The sequence below is a fragment of the Callorhinus ursinus genome, unplaced genomic scaffold, assembly GCF_003265705.2.
Source record: "Callorhinus ursinus isolate GAN/ISIS: 27379988/994484 unplaced genomic scaffold, GSC_fseal_2.0 scaffold57, whole genome shotgun sequence".
NCBI lineage: Eukaryota > Metazoa > Chordata > Mammalia > Carnivora > Otariidae > Callorhinus > Callorhinus ursinus.
Genome location: NW_027397119.1, coordinates 6,345,154 through 6,358,577, shown reverse-complemented (window position 1 = coordinate 6,358,577; position 13,424 = coordinate 6,345,154). Strand labels below are relative to the sequence as shown.

The window sequence follows — 13,424 nt, the reverse complement described above, 5'->3', positions numbered from 1 at the left end:
CTGTTCGACGCCTCATTAGGGATGGGAGGAATGCTACAACACACAGAGTGCAGACCTGAGTGTGAATCCTGGCCCCGCCACTTACTGTGGGGCTTCGGGCAGATCCCTTAACCTCTCTGGTCTCGGTTCCCTTGGCTGAACAACGGAAATAATGCTGCCTCCCCGAGAGATGCAGGGGCAGACTGACCGGAGCATCTACAAAGTTCTCCCCCTGAGGTGGTCTCGGTCGGGGGTCTCCAGTCTCAGCCGCAGGAGCTGCAGGAACACAGCCTCCCTAGCCCCGGGAGGGGAAATGAAGCCCGAGAAGTCAGGCTGAGGTCTCACCCCTCTCCATCCGGCATGGGGCCTGAGGCCCCCCGCTCGGAGTCCCTAGACTGAGCACTCAGAGGGGCAGCTAGAAGAGACAAGCAGATACACGTAGAATTTGTCCTGCAGTGCCCAAACCTAAAGTGGCCCCTGTCCTACAAGGCACCTCCCAGACCCTCCGCCCCAGCCCGAACCTGATCTCCTCATTGATGGCATCCAGCTGCTCCTGCAGCATCATGGCCAGGGTCTGGGCATCCGAGTGGCCACTGGGGGAGACAACATCCACGGAGCCCACCAGACCCCCTGGCTCATCCTCATCCACGTCGGAGATCTCGGGGTCACTGTCAAAGGCAGGGGCGGCTGTGGGGGCCAGCACCCCAGGCAGTGGAGAGGGCTCCCAGTCCTTAGTAAAGGAGGGGAGAAGAGTAGGAATAAGACACACCAGACTGCTGAGGAGCAGGCCCCTCCCCACCTATCCCAGCAGCACTGGCACCTCCTGGGGACTCGTTAAAAGTGCAAAATGTCAGGCCCCACCCCAGACCTACTGATTCAGAATCTGCATTTTAACCAATTTCCCAGGTGATTTATTTGCCCATTAGAGTCTAAGAAATACTACCCCAATTCAAGGAGCCAGGTAGCAGAGTGGTTAGGAACAGATTCCAGAAAGAAACTGCCTTGCTTTGAAATCTGATTATTAGCTGTGCAACGGAGGTAAAATTGTTTCACCTCTCTGGGCCTCAGTTTCTTCATCTGTAAAACGGGGATGGTAATAGTACCTACCTACGTTGTAGGTAATCGTGAGAACAGAGTGAGGACATGCATGGAAAGCACTTAGCACAGTGTCTGGCACTATATAAAGGCTACCCCTTTCCATGAATACAAACTCTCAAAGAGTAACTAGATCCAGGGCACAAGAGAAGCCAAGCAGTCCTGTCTGTCCTGCGTCTCCCAGGGTTTCAGCACATCGCAGGATCCCGTACCCAGCCCTGAGAAGTGGTGGTCTCAGAAGTCACCCTACAAACCTCTTCAGTGGATAAAGGCCCAGAAGAGGAAAGAGCACAGAAGTGGGCTGAGCGAGCCAGAAGAGCAGGGGGGCCAGGGACAGAGAGGTGCTCCAACCCCATCCTCTAGGACCCAGACCCCCAACTTCCCATTAGGGCTCTTTTCTAGCTCCTGGGCACCTGCTGTGTTCTTATCAACAGAAAGAGGAAAGGGAGAGGGCAGAAAGAGATCCCTTCAGACTGTGACCCCATCAGACTAGGGCTTTCCTAAGGGCAGAGATGAATTCTCCCCCAGCAGGCTAGGAGTTCCCTCCTTCTCTAACCTGTATCTTGCAGTGCCTCAGAGCATACGGAGGACCTGGGTTCAGGGCACAGCATGCTTAACAATTATGGCGCTAGGATGGAATCACGTTTCACCAGATAGAAGATGAGGTGGGTCCTGGTCCTCTTCTGCCCCGTTCTTTCCTGCTCCCCCTCCCCGCCCCCCAGGCAGTCTCAGCAGGAACGCAAAGCTGCTTCTCAGAAAACTTCAGGTGCCATCTCCCCAGGGCCACTTAAACCTGCCATCCCTTCCTCATCTCCCCCATAAACCACAGCTTGTGTTCCAGAAAGCTGGCCAATTCCATCTCACCCCTGCATCTCCCACCCTGACTGCCAGAAACACACGCCTGCACCCCCAGGCACACGTGCACACGCTTCAGTAGGGCCTCAGGGACTGGCTGGCCGCCCGCCAGCCCCACCACTTGCCCACCAGGAGGCCAAGGCGAGGGGGCACAGCTGTTGCAGCTAACAATGGCCCCAACCCCAGGGCTGCAGCTGTTGTCCACACGGGGGTGGGGGGGGGGAGGATTTGCACCGCACGCCAGCCGTCTGTGAAACTGGAGCCAGGCACACGGCCGAACTGACCCCAAACTCCCCGGGGAGACCCCTCCACACTCACCCCTCCACCCCTCACCTTGGCAGACTCCTCCCGCAGCGCTGAGTAGCGGCGGTGCAGGCTTGAGGGCGCGTGGGTGGCTGCACTCAGGGAGAACCGCACATCCGCTGCGCTGCCCATGTGCGACCTTGAGTGGTTGGGGAGGGGTGCCGCGGCGGGGGCGGGGGGGAAGAAAAGACCAGCCCTGAGGACTGAGAGCCCCAGCTCACACCCACTAGGTCCAAAGAGTTAAGGGATCTTTGGCTTGGCGAAGAGAAGTCTTAGCTGGCAGAAAGCTACTGGAAATGGTTTAAGGGCTGCCGTGTAAACAAGAGATTCGATTTATTTTCTGGTGCCCTAGGGATCAGAATGATCCAGGGGAGAACGTTCTAGGGAAGCAGCTTTCCATTTAACATAAGAAGCACCTTCGGATGGTAAGATTTGGTTTATGATGCAACTGGTGGCTTTTAAAGAGCTGAGCTCTCCAGGTCATGATCCCAGGGTCCTGGGATCGAGTCCCACATCGGGCTCCCTGCTCAGCAGGAAGCCTGCTTCTCCCTCTCCCACTCCCCCTGCTTGTGTTCCTGCTCTCGCTGTCTCTCTCTGTCCAATAAATAAATAAAATCTTTAAAAAAAATAAAAAAATAAAGAGCTGAGCTCTCCATCAGAGGTATTCAACCCTGGCTCTCGGGCCATCTGACAAGAACGGGGCTGGAGAGCTCCGGGCACTGAGGGACTTTGCAAGGGCGGGTCTCTAAAGGTCCTTTTAATCCCTAAGGTCTTTGTTTCTTTGTCTTCTCCTCAGCAACTTTCCTTGGATTTCCCCATAATCTGAGTTCCTGGCCGAAATTCAACCCAGGCCGACTCCCTTTCCCCCAGGAAGCTTCAGGAGGCCCGGACACTCTATCAGATACATGGGCTAGAAAAACCACTTAGATGCCCCCTGGGTTTATTCCAACCCTGAGGCTTTAGAATCCCAGTAATGATGCTCTGGAATGTCTGGAAGCCTTCCCTAGTGACACTTCTTCTTCCCTATGATGCCTTCCCAGTTTGGAACCCATGAGGGGGCCCAGGGCAGAGGGACAGGGCAAGCCTACAATGGATAAGGGAAATGGAGCAGGGAAAAGGGAGTTCCTGCTTATCCCCCTCTTCTCTCCTCCAACTCAGTCCCAATTCCATGATGGGTCCAGTCTCTCTATGGTCAAAGCCAAGAATGCTCAGCCATTAAGGAAAGCAAGCAGCGGGAAATAACTTGGTGTTCTCTGAGTCATGAGTCGTATTCATTGGGGGGTGGGGGGGGTTCTCTTTGGAGAAACCTATGGAAAGGAAGAAGTCAGAGGGATCCCAGCTACTATTCCCTGTCTCTGTTCCCTGCTTCCCTCCACGCTGTCCTAAACAATAATTCCTGATGAACTTGAAGATGGTACTTAAGTCTCTACCACCCCAGACACCCCCAGGCTTCTCTTCTTCAGGTTCAATGTCCCTTCCCCTAATGCAAGCCCTACCCCTCCATACAAATGTGTATGTACACATTTCCTGTAACCACTCTTCAGGGAAATGGATCCCTATTGCCCTGACATAGCAAAAGCATGACTGAAGGGAACCTCAAAGACTCCCTCCTGTGAGACTGGTTTGGAAAGAAAACAGCCAGGAGCCATGAACCTTGAGGGGTATCCCCCACTAGTACCCTCAATCTTCACCCTGCCTCTCTGGGCAGAGAAGTGGCAGCAAGACTGAGGTCTGAGTTCAACGTCAATCACTTCACAGAATGTGGAAAAAATCCAGAAGTTCCCTAAAACATGGACCTAATCCCAGCAGTAGGTGAAAAGCACCACTCTCCACCTCTTACAATGTTTTCAGAAAAAGGGAGGTCACAACCATGACGTGGCCTCTCAACTTCCAACTGTGAGGAAGTTCTGGATGCCTCATGTCAGTCTCTCATGCTGCCTTTCTGCCCACTGCCTGCTGCCTGAACCTGTGTGGTCCTTAACTCTCAAGCAACAATCCTCCAGAGCCCTAAAGATGGTGTCTCCGAGGAACTAGAATGAACCAGACACTCTCCATGAGCAAGTCCTGTGGGACATAGGTGAGCATGTAACTCAGCAGGCCCCTCTCAATGGCATGTCCTCTGTCAAGGAATCAGGAAGTGCGGCCCGTGTCCCATGGCTCTGGGGAAGGAGCATCCTCTCTTTACTTGCCTCTCAGCATCCCTCAGAGGACAGGTGCTCCCTCTACGCTGCCCAAGTGAGCTAGGTGACTTTGGCCACGTTCTGGGAGCCTCAGGGTCCCACCCTGGATAGGAGGAGGACCCTGAGGTCCTGGGCGGTCTTTTGGTGGGAGGAAGTCTCCTTCCTCAGGGTCCATCCAGGACCCCATCCCAGCACGCCCAGCCTCCCGCGCTCCAGTACCTGGAGTGGACGCCATCCACAAACGGCCCCCCTCGACCCTTCAGCTGGTCCACCTCTTGGCGCAGCTTCTCAATCTCTTCAGACAGGCGGCCCTGTGCCAGGCAGACCCGGGGTGAGGGTGGGGCCAGGGAGGGGCGGAAAGGGGAGAGAGGCACAAAGAGGACAGCAGAGTTGGGGAGAAGCAGAAGAGTGTCCTGCAAAGTCCAAAGCCAGGGGCCCCCGGCAGGCCTACAGACAACACCAAGAGAAGAGGTGCAACTGGAAAGTGAGCAGAAGGGCGGGCAGCGGGCAGGCGGAGGGCAGGGCCAGGAGAGCGTCTGTCTTGGTAAGGATGCTACCGGAATAGGTCTGCGGAGCCCTCACCACCACACAGACGCATGGCGACACCGGCTGGGCAGCTGAGGGGAGCAGGGTGCCCACCCAGACCTCACAGACCGGGCTGAGGCAGGGCCAGTGACAAGTCCTCTCAGAATCACCGGAGGTCTCCTGCCTCACCTGGCCTGAGGCCCCACCAAATCGTACCCTGGGCCCTGCCTCTGGGGCCCACCCTATGCCCTGTGCTTATGGCCTCCGTCTCTTCTTTACATGTGGGTGGCGATGCATCCACCGTGCTGGACGCTAGCGAGGATCAGCGAAATCACGTCTGTACACAGACTAGCGTGGTGCTGGGTGTCAGAGCAGCTGCATGAAACACAGTCATGTTCCTTCCTCACCGCAAGCCCGGCCCTGCCAGGCTGGCGGGCTGGCCAGCAGCTGGTACCTTGTGATGGTGCTGCTCCTCGATCTGCCGCTGGGAGCTCTCCAGCTCCTGGATCAACGTGTTCTGGGGGAGAACAGCTGGGAGCTAGGGACCCCGCCCCGGTTCCTCTACTCCTGCACCGGCCGGCGCCTTCCCCTCCCTGCCCCCACTCTCCAGGCCAGCCCGCCCCTCCTCACCCCTCCTGCTCCTCCTTTCTCCAGCCTCCCCAGGTCCGTCCACCCAGGTCTGCGTCCCAGACACACCCCGCCCCTGACGAACCTCTCGCATCCCAACTCCTCCCCTCGGCTCCACCCACACCCTCGCCCCGCCCCACCCTGGCAGCCCCGCCCACCCAGGCCCGCGACCCACCGCACCTTCTCCTCCAGGGCGGCCATTCGCTCCTTGAGGTGCAGCTGCAGGCGCTCGTTGGACTCGCTGAGCAGCCGGTCCACGGTGTCTGACAGCCGCTTGTTGTGGTCCTCGTTCATCTTCTCCCGCTGGCGCACCTGCAGAGCCAGCACACCTGGTCCCAGGTCACCCCAGGGCCGCCCATTCCCGCCTGGTTCCACCCCACTCACCCGTCCCCTACTCGTCCTCCCGGAGCCCGCTCTCCAGCTCCCCCGACCACCTCCTGCGGCCCCTCTATGGTTCTGTCCCTGGCCAGGCCCCTCCCAGCTCCCACTCTTCTCAGGCCTGTCCACACGCCATCCTGGGAGGCTGCTCTGGGGACAAGGAGGGGGCCCGAGAGCCCAGCGCGGTGCTCTCACCCTCGCCAGCTCCTGGTTCTTCTCCTCCAGCTGCCCCTCCAGCTGCCGCAGGTGCTCCTCAATACTGCCGTGCCTTTCTTCAGCCTGGAGGTGGACACGGGTCAGTGTGGCCTGTAGATCCCCTGCCCTCCTGCTCAGCCCCGCATCCCACACACCCTGTGCCAGGGGGCTCTTCGGGGATCAGGGCCTCGGTACAAACGAAGCCCAGCCCTCAGCCTCTCACCCTGGACCAGAACTGCCACCACCACTGCCCTTCTTCCCAAGCACTCTCTCCTCCCTGCCAGGTGTTCTTCCTACTCAGGGCCTGCCTTAAAACATCCTGGAGCTGGCAGCCCAATGGACTCCCCACGTCCAGAAAAAATCTCCACTTGAAAGCATGAGCTACCATAAATCTCCTCTATGCTTCCAGGTAGATGGACCTGCACTTAATATGAATGCAAGCCAGACTGCCTGGGTTCAAATCCCGACTCCCTCTCTTCCCCGGTGTGTGACATCGGGTAGGTTATTGGATCTCTATGTGCCTGAGTTGCCTCAACTGTAAAATATGGATAGTAACAGCCCCTGTGCCCACTGGACCATTGTGAGGACTACATGAGATAATCCATGGCAAACACTTAGGACGCAATAAACACTCAGCAAGTGCTAGCCATGGTTATTACCCACCCAGGCAGATGGAGACCCCAAGTCTCCGCTGACAAGATATTCCAGACTAGCACACATCCTACAGTCAGGAAATCCCTCCTTTAAGCCCCCTACTATGACTCATTTGAACATCTGAATCACTTCAGCCCATCCCCTCCTGTCAGTTTGGGCAGATAAGAAAGCTGACAGCTCAGCATCCCACACGTGGCATCCTCTACTGCACTTAAACCCAGCACTGCATCCCAAGGAGCGAGAAAGACCTTTGACACCGCCAAGTCTAACCCTATCATCATAGAGATGATGACATGCTCAAAGCAGCCAGCCTCTATCCTCCAGAGGCTCTGGGGCCTGCTGCTTACCCACTGCTGGTTTCCTTCTCTCCACGGGTTGGGGGAGGGTAGCTATGGTGACCCCACATGAGGTCCCCCTGAAAGCATCCAACCCGCTGCAAACACTCTGAAATTCTCTTGATTAGCCCACCGCATGTCTAGGTGCGTGCATTTACCCAGCCTTTCCAGCTTCAACGATGATCTCAGCCTGCCTACCTCTTAGAAATTATTCCTCCATAAAGTTAACTATCCATCAGGTACAAATCTATTCCCTTTTATTAATCCTAAAGCTGCAGTCTTCAAGCAACCAGACTTGGTCCCTAGATCCAGAACGCTTCAGTTTGATGAAGAAAGGCATGCTCAGCCTGCGCTCCCACTGCTGCCCCCCACCCACTCTGATCCTATCTCCTCCTGGATTTCATCTTTCCAGAGACAAAAGTCCTAATTTTTCCACTCCAGCCCCCAACAAAAGCTACTATTAATACAATAGTGTAAATGATCATCAAAACATTTTGCTTCGGCACAGTCTTATCTACTTCTCCGTGGACTTCTGCAGCCCTCCTCAGGGGACCGTCACTTCGCTGAGGGGTGACGAGGGCAGGGATTACTTTTCCAACAGACAGACACAGACAGGGTGCTTCCCGGAGTCGTGCAGTGAGAGGCAGTTTCCTGGCTCCCAGCCCTGCCTGCCTCCCGCTCTCTCCACGCACTGCCTGGCTCCGTAAGAGCTCGGGAAGCAGAGACAGAGGCAGATCCCGGGGCTCTGGACCCACTTGCCTTGGTGAGGGCTGCAATCCTCTGAGCCAGCTCAGCCTCCACCTCTGGCAGCGTCTCGGCCTTGCGCATCGTCTGCTGCAGCTTCTGCTCTGCCACCTCCAGCAGCTCCTGCAGGTTCCGGGCCTTCTCCTCACACTGGCACCGTGGGGGGGGGGGGCACCAAGAGTCAAGAGGGAGCCCCGAAGCCTCCCCCACCTCATGGCCCCGCCTCAGGAGAGAGCAGGTGACAGGCCAGAAAAGCCAAGGACAACCTGGTTCTAGGCTGCCCATGATGCCGGGGCTCCTGGGCCACGAGGGGAAGGTTCCAGCACGATCCTCAGGACCGCCAGGGTCAAGTACAGTGCCTGCCCCCACACCAGCGGGAGGAGTTACCTGGCGGTGCAGGGACTCCTTATTGGCCAGCTCATTCTCCAGTTTGTCATTGAGGTCATGGATGGACGTGGCCTCGCGCTGCGCAGCCAGGTAGCGCTTCTCTAGTGTTGTGATTCTCTCCTCCATGTCTTCCTTCTGAGCCAGAGCCTAGGGCGGGAGAGGAGGGGACGGGAGGGAAGTGCATCAGCTTCTCCCTGCCCCCATCCTGTCTGCATCTCCCCACCAACGTCTGGCTGCCTGTATCCTCCCCATGCCTCCCTGCCAGTTTCTGACCTTGACCCAGCCCTCCCGCTGCTCCTCCGCACAGTGGACCCCACCCAGTGTTCAGTCTTAAGCTCCCCAGCCCCGGCCTGGCCCTCCCTCCACACCTAGGGCATCCTGGCAGCTGCCCTCCGGAGTGCTGAGTGCCCGCACGCAACCAGATGGGGGCAGGCCGGGGCCCTAGCTCACCTCCCGGAGGTCCCGCTGATGCTTGCTGCCCAGTTCCTCTGACTTGATGAGGTCCCGGCGGGCTGTGCCCAGGTCCTCCTCAAGCTCGGCCACTGTTGCCGTCAGGGTGACCAGTCGCTCCCGAGCCTGGCTCAACTCAAAGTTCTGCTTCTCCAGGAGCTCCTGCAGCTCCTCTACCCGGCCCGTGTCATCCTCCAGGGACAGTGAGCCATCAGTCAGTCATCGGGGCCCAGGGCAGCCCGCGCCCCTGGCCCACCCCAGGGACGGCACACCCAGAGCAGATCACAGCCCTGCCTCCAAAGTCCGCACACACCTCCAGCTCCACCGTCCTTCCTCTGGGCCCCAGGAGCTCGCTCCAGACAGGGACCAAACAAAACACCCTTGCTCTCCTGCGTTTCTTTTGAAAAAACAGTAGTTTCTTGTTTACCTGCTGTCTCAGAATCTTGTAACCCAAGAAGGAGCTTGACTAAGGGAACAAAGGCTCCGGGAGAGAAAAGGGATCTGGCCTGACACTGACACACAAGGTAGATGGCGCCTAACCCTTCAAGTGGACAACATATTATGTGCCTAGCAGCATGTTGGGTACACACACAAAATATCTACCGATTTCTTTGCAGATGGGGTGGGGGAAAGAAGGAAAGAGACATTGGAATATGGGAGAAAGCCCCAAATTTCATTCAAGCATTTGCTCTCCTGAACAAATTCAGGGTGGGGCCCTTGCGTCCCGTCTGGGGGCCACCCTGCCCCTGCCATGCAAGTCCCCATGACCCACCTTCCACAGGCGCTTCGTTCCCAGCTCCACAGTCCCCTCCTCTTCTGCCACTCCCTCCAGAACCCCGGCCCCCTGCTGCAGGGCAGACACCTGTAGGGCACAGCACCCAGGGCAGTGAGTCAAAGAGAAGTTCCTGTATATTCCAGACCCTTCTGAGTCCCCTGCCTCCTCCCAGCCTCGAGTTGGCTAGCGGTCTCCAGCCATGACTGGGGAAGAAATCCAATGCACAACAGAGGGGGGCAAAGCAGTGAACCCGCCTTGGCTACCGGGAGCTGCAGTCTGCAGGTGGAGGGAGGGCAGGCAGCTTACCTGCTGGTGGGCCCCGGCGAGCTGCTCTTCCAAGGTGGTGACTCGCTCCAGGGCCGCCCGGAGCCGCTCCCGCACCTGCCAGAGGGAAGGGGGGATGGACGAAGACACAGGGACCCCACGGGCCTCAGGCTGCAGGAGCCTGGCTTGATCTACCAGCACTGGGGCATAAGGCAAAGAGAGGGGCCTGCCAAGAGGCACATCTCTGAGCGGGAACCTGACAGGAGGACCTGGAAATTAGGTTGGTGGGAGGAGGGGCCAGTTGCGAAGCTAGAGGGCAGTTTTCCCTCAACACGGGATGCAGAAATCGCCAAGGAGGGACACACGGAGGCAAGGCTGGATGGTGGGGTGGGCCAGGCGGTGGGCCCCGCCGGCTACCTTCTCATCCAGGGCCTTGTGGTGTTCGAACAGCGACTTGAGGGCCTTCAGCACCTCCACCTCACTGGAGACCCCTGAAGGCGACTGGGCCTGGCGCTTCACCACAGTCATCCGCAGTGACCGCTCGTGGCGGGACACCAGGCACTCCAGATGTTCCAGAAGCAACTGGCAGGGCGCAGGGCAGGGCAAGAGGGAGGGCTGTGAGCATGTGCCCCAGGGGCTAGAAGCAGGGCCACGTGACCGCCGAGGAGCCATGAGTGGGGCCGTGTGCACCGTTGTTAAAATGTTGAAATGCTTCATGCCGGTAAACAGCCGCTGCCCCAACTGAATACCTTCCCCAAGCCAGCAGCCCTGGCCTCTGTCCTAGGACCCCAACCTTCCCAGGGCCACCCCCATCTACGGGTGGAAAAACCCAGCACTGACCCCAGAACATAAGACAGGAAGAGGTCAGCACAGGGCCGGGGATGGGCCCGGCCCTGGCCACACCCTTGGTCAGGGGGTTCGCCCCCCAACACACACACACCAGGTCACCCCACTTACCCTTGTGTTATTCCGCTCTGCTTTCAGCTCTGATATCTCTTCCTCCCTTTCTAGAAGCTGTTCCCGACACATGCTCAGCTCCCGGGTTAAGGTGGCAAATTCCTGAAAACCCCCAAGGCCCCTGAGTGCTCGGGGATTTGCCCCCTGACCAGTGTCCTGCATGCCCACATCCGTGGTGGGATCCCCTCACCCATCCCTTACTTCTGGCACCTGCTCCCAGAACAGCCCCCACCCATCCACATTGCAGGGCTATAAGCTGCAGCTAGCATGTGTGCCCCCAGAGGGGTCCCCGTCTCTGGGTCCTCCGTGCACTCCAAGTATGTGTTATGGTACGAGGGGGGTACAGAGGTGGAAACAAGAGCGAGAGAGTCACCGAATCTGCTCTGCAGCCCCTTCCTCCTCAAGCCAACAATATAACCCAATTATATCTTTTCCCCTAGTTTGTATTTCTGTTTAATGACATTATCCTTTAGAAACAGAGGAGGGGAGTCTCACCTCTGGTTTGGCACGGTGAGGCCCCAACAGAGACTGGCGGATATTAGACAAGGAAGAGAGGGGGCTTTGAAGCGAGTGCCCCAGGGAGCTCCCTCCCACGCCCTCCCCGGGGCTTTGCAAGCTACAGGTGGCTGGTGAAATAAGGGGACTGAAATAAGGACCGATGTAGGTGAAAGCAAGGGAGGCTGCAGACCTGCCCGGTCAGCCATGTGGCTCTAGGCGACATCCCAGGGATCCCGCTTCCTTAGTCCAGGGCTGCATCCTGGTGCCTGATGCCAGGGCACTCGCTCTGGCCTTACCGAGTGCCCATGCTCAAAGTGTCCCTTCGAGGAGCCCTGCTCCCACACTGTCAGACCCAGACACGCGGAGACACGGTTCCAGCCCACCCATCTCAGTCAGGGCCAGGGTCCAAGGGTGAGAGGCCGGCCCACAGTTCCAGGTCCGTCGTATCCTGTTTATTCAAGCAGACATCACCTCATTCCGGAAAAGGTTTCAGAGACATGACCCAAACTCTGTGGATGCCCAGAGTCTGGGAGTGACTGAACGGTGGCTGCGGTCCTCTACTAACTGAAGCCTCCTTCATCCACCACGGACTCACGATTGAAGGAAGAATTCCGAAGCAACCCCCTCTTATCGCTCCAGATCGGGCAACAGGGGACAAGAAAGGCTGTGGGAAAGGGCCAAGGGGCCCAGGGATGCCAGAGCCTGAGAAGCCTCATACCTCTAACCCTGTTCCTTGATTATTGCCTTTTTGTCAAGGCCATGGCCAAAGGCGGCCAAACATCTCACACCCAGAAAGCCAGGCCTAGCCCCAGTGCTGCTCCACTCCTCAGGTTACACACACACACACACACACACGCACCACAAACACACACACTCACTCTCACACGTACACACACTCATTCTCACGCACACCCACTCACACACGCACCACGTACGCTCGCTCACACTCACACATACTCTCTCTCACACACACACACTCACTCACTCTCACACACACACTCACTCACTCTCACACACACATACACACATACTTATACCCAGAGACAGGACTCGGCACGCCCCTAGCCCCACACCATGACGCCCCCACCAAAGGACCTGTGCTCTCTTCCCCCCGGCTCCCCACCCCAGGACATCAGCCTCCTCCCCAACTCTAGCCCATCTGACACACTGCTGCCAGGACAATCTCCCAAAGCACGGCGTTGTCCACAATGTTGAATAGAAGCTTCTTATCCTGGTTTTCAAGTTTCTCTCTCATGGTTCCTTTTCATACACCCTAAGACCTGGTCAACCTGGGTCACCTGCTATGTCCAGTCACCAGCAAGCCGTCCTGATTCCACACCTTTGCTCAGTGGGCTACCTCCCCCTGGAAAGCCCAACCCTCTGTCACCACCTGATGAAATCACGTCTATCTTTCAAAGCCCGTCTGAAAGGATACACCTCCTTGGGACCCTTCCAGACTCCCCCGTGGAAGGCTGTGTCCCTCCTCTAAGTACTGTCTGGAACAGAGCTCAAGAGCACCAGCTTAGGAGCCCATCATTCAACCACAAGTACTGTGAGCACTGACCGTGTACCAGGTCCTGTGCTCTTCCCTGGGGACACAGTGACAAGAAAGACATAATCCCTGCCTTCCTGCAGCTCCCAGTGTGGGGCTGGAATCAAATCCCAGCCCTGTCCCGTTAGCTGTGGGACCTTGGACAAGTTACCTAGCCTCTTTGAAGCCCCGCCTTTATCTGTAAGATAGAAGTAGAGGCCTCCCTCCCGTGTTGCTACAATGACTAAATGAGCCAATGTATTGAAAGCACTTAGCACAAGTGACTTCTACCATCCATGCTGTTTTAACAGCCTTTAAGGCCACTCTTCTCTTCCCCTGCCTGGTCTTCCAATCACTTGGCTTTTTATCTATCTCCTTTCTAGTCTGTGAGCCCCAAGGGCAGGGCCTGGCTCCTTCAATCTACGGCTTGTTCGGGGCCTCATGAACCCCATTCACCAGCAGGGCTCCATATCCCTGTTGATGAAGCATCACAAGACTCTGCCCCCACAACTTCTGAGCCTTGGGCAGGAGCTTTCTGCAGCCCACCTGGGTTCACCCTAATTCTTCTCCCCACATGGGGAAAAGGCATGTGTGTGGCTCCTCACGGCTGCCTCCCCGGTCCCGGCAGCAACCCCTTCCCCCCATACACACACACACACACACACACACACACACACACACACACACACACA

The 13,424-nt window shown here is 57.4% G+C and overlaps 1 protein-coding gene across 7 annotated transcripts in view; it reads right to left on the bottom strand.

Annotated features, from left to right (window-relative positions):
- Positions 1-13,424, bottom strand: part of PPFIA4 (PTPRF interacting protein alpha 4) — a 73,988-nt gene that overhangs the window by 46,979 nt on the left and 13,585 nt on the right. For all 7 annotated transcript variants that reach the window (XR_012375791.1, XR_012375793.1, XR_012375792.1 and 4 more), the window contains exons 3-15: positions 10,704-10,805; positions 10,164-10,328; positions 9,789-9,863; positions 9,480-9,569; positions 8,708-8,899; positions 8,258-8,404; positions 7,886-8,020; positions 6,138-6,221; positions 5,745-5,876; positions 5,392-5,454; positions 4,632-4,723; positions 2,263-2,371; positions 501-709 (exon numbers count right to left, since the gene is read on the bottom strand). Coding sequence is in view for 4 of the 7 variants with exons in the window: in XM_073884476.1 (XP_073740577.1) it covers positions 501-709; positions 2,263-2,371; positions 4,632-4,723; positions 5,392-5,454; positions 5,745-5,876; positions 6,138-6,221; positions 7,886-8,020; positions 8,258-8,404; positions 8,708-8,899; positions 9,480-9,569; positions 9,789-9,863; positions 10,164-10,328; positions 10,704-10,805 (1,595 nt within the window). In the remaining 3 variants the exon portion in view is untranslated. The remainder of the gene's footprint in view (positions 1-500; positions 710-2,262; positions 2,372-4,631; positions 4,724-5,391; positions 5,455-5,744; positions 5,877-6,137; positions 6,222-7,885; positions 8,021-8,257; positions 8,405-8,707; positions 8,900-9,479; positions 9,570-9,788; positions 9,864-10,163; positions 10,329-10,703; positions 10,806-13,424) is intronic.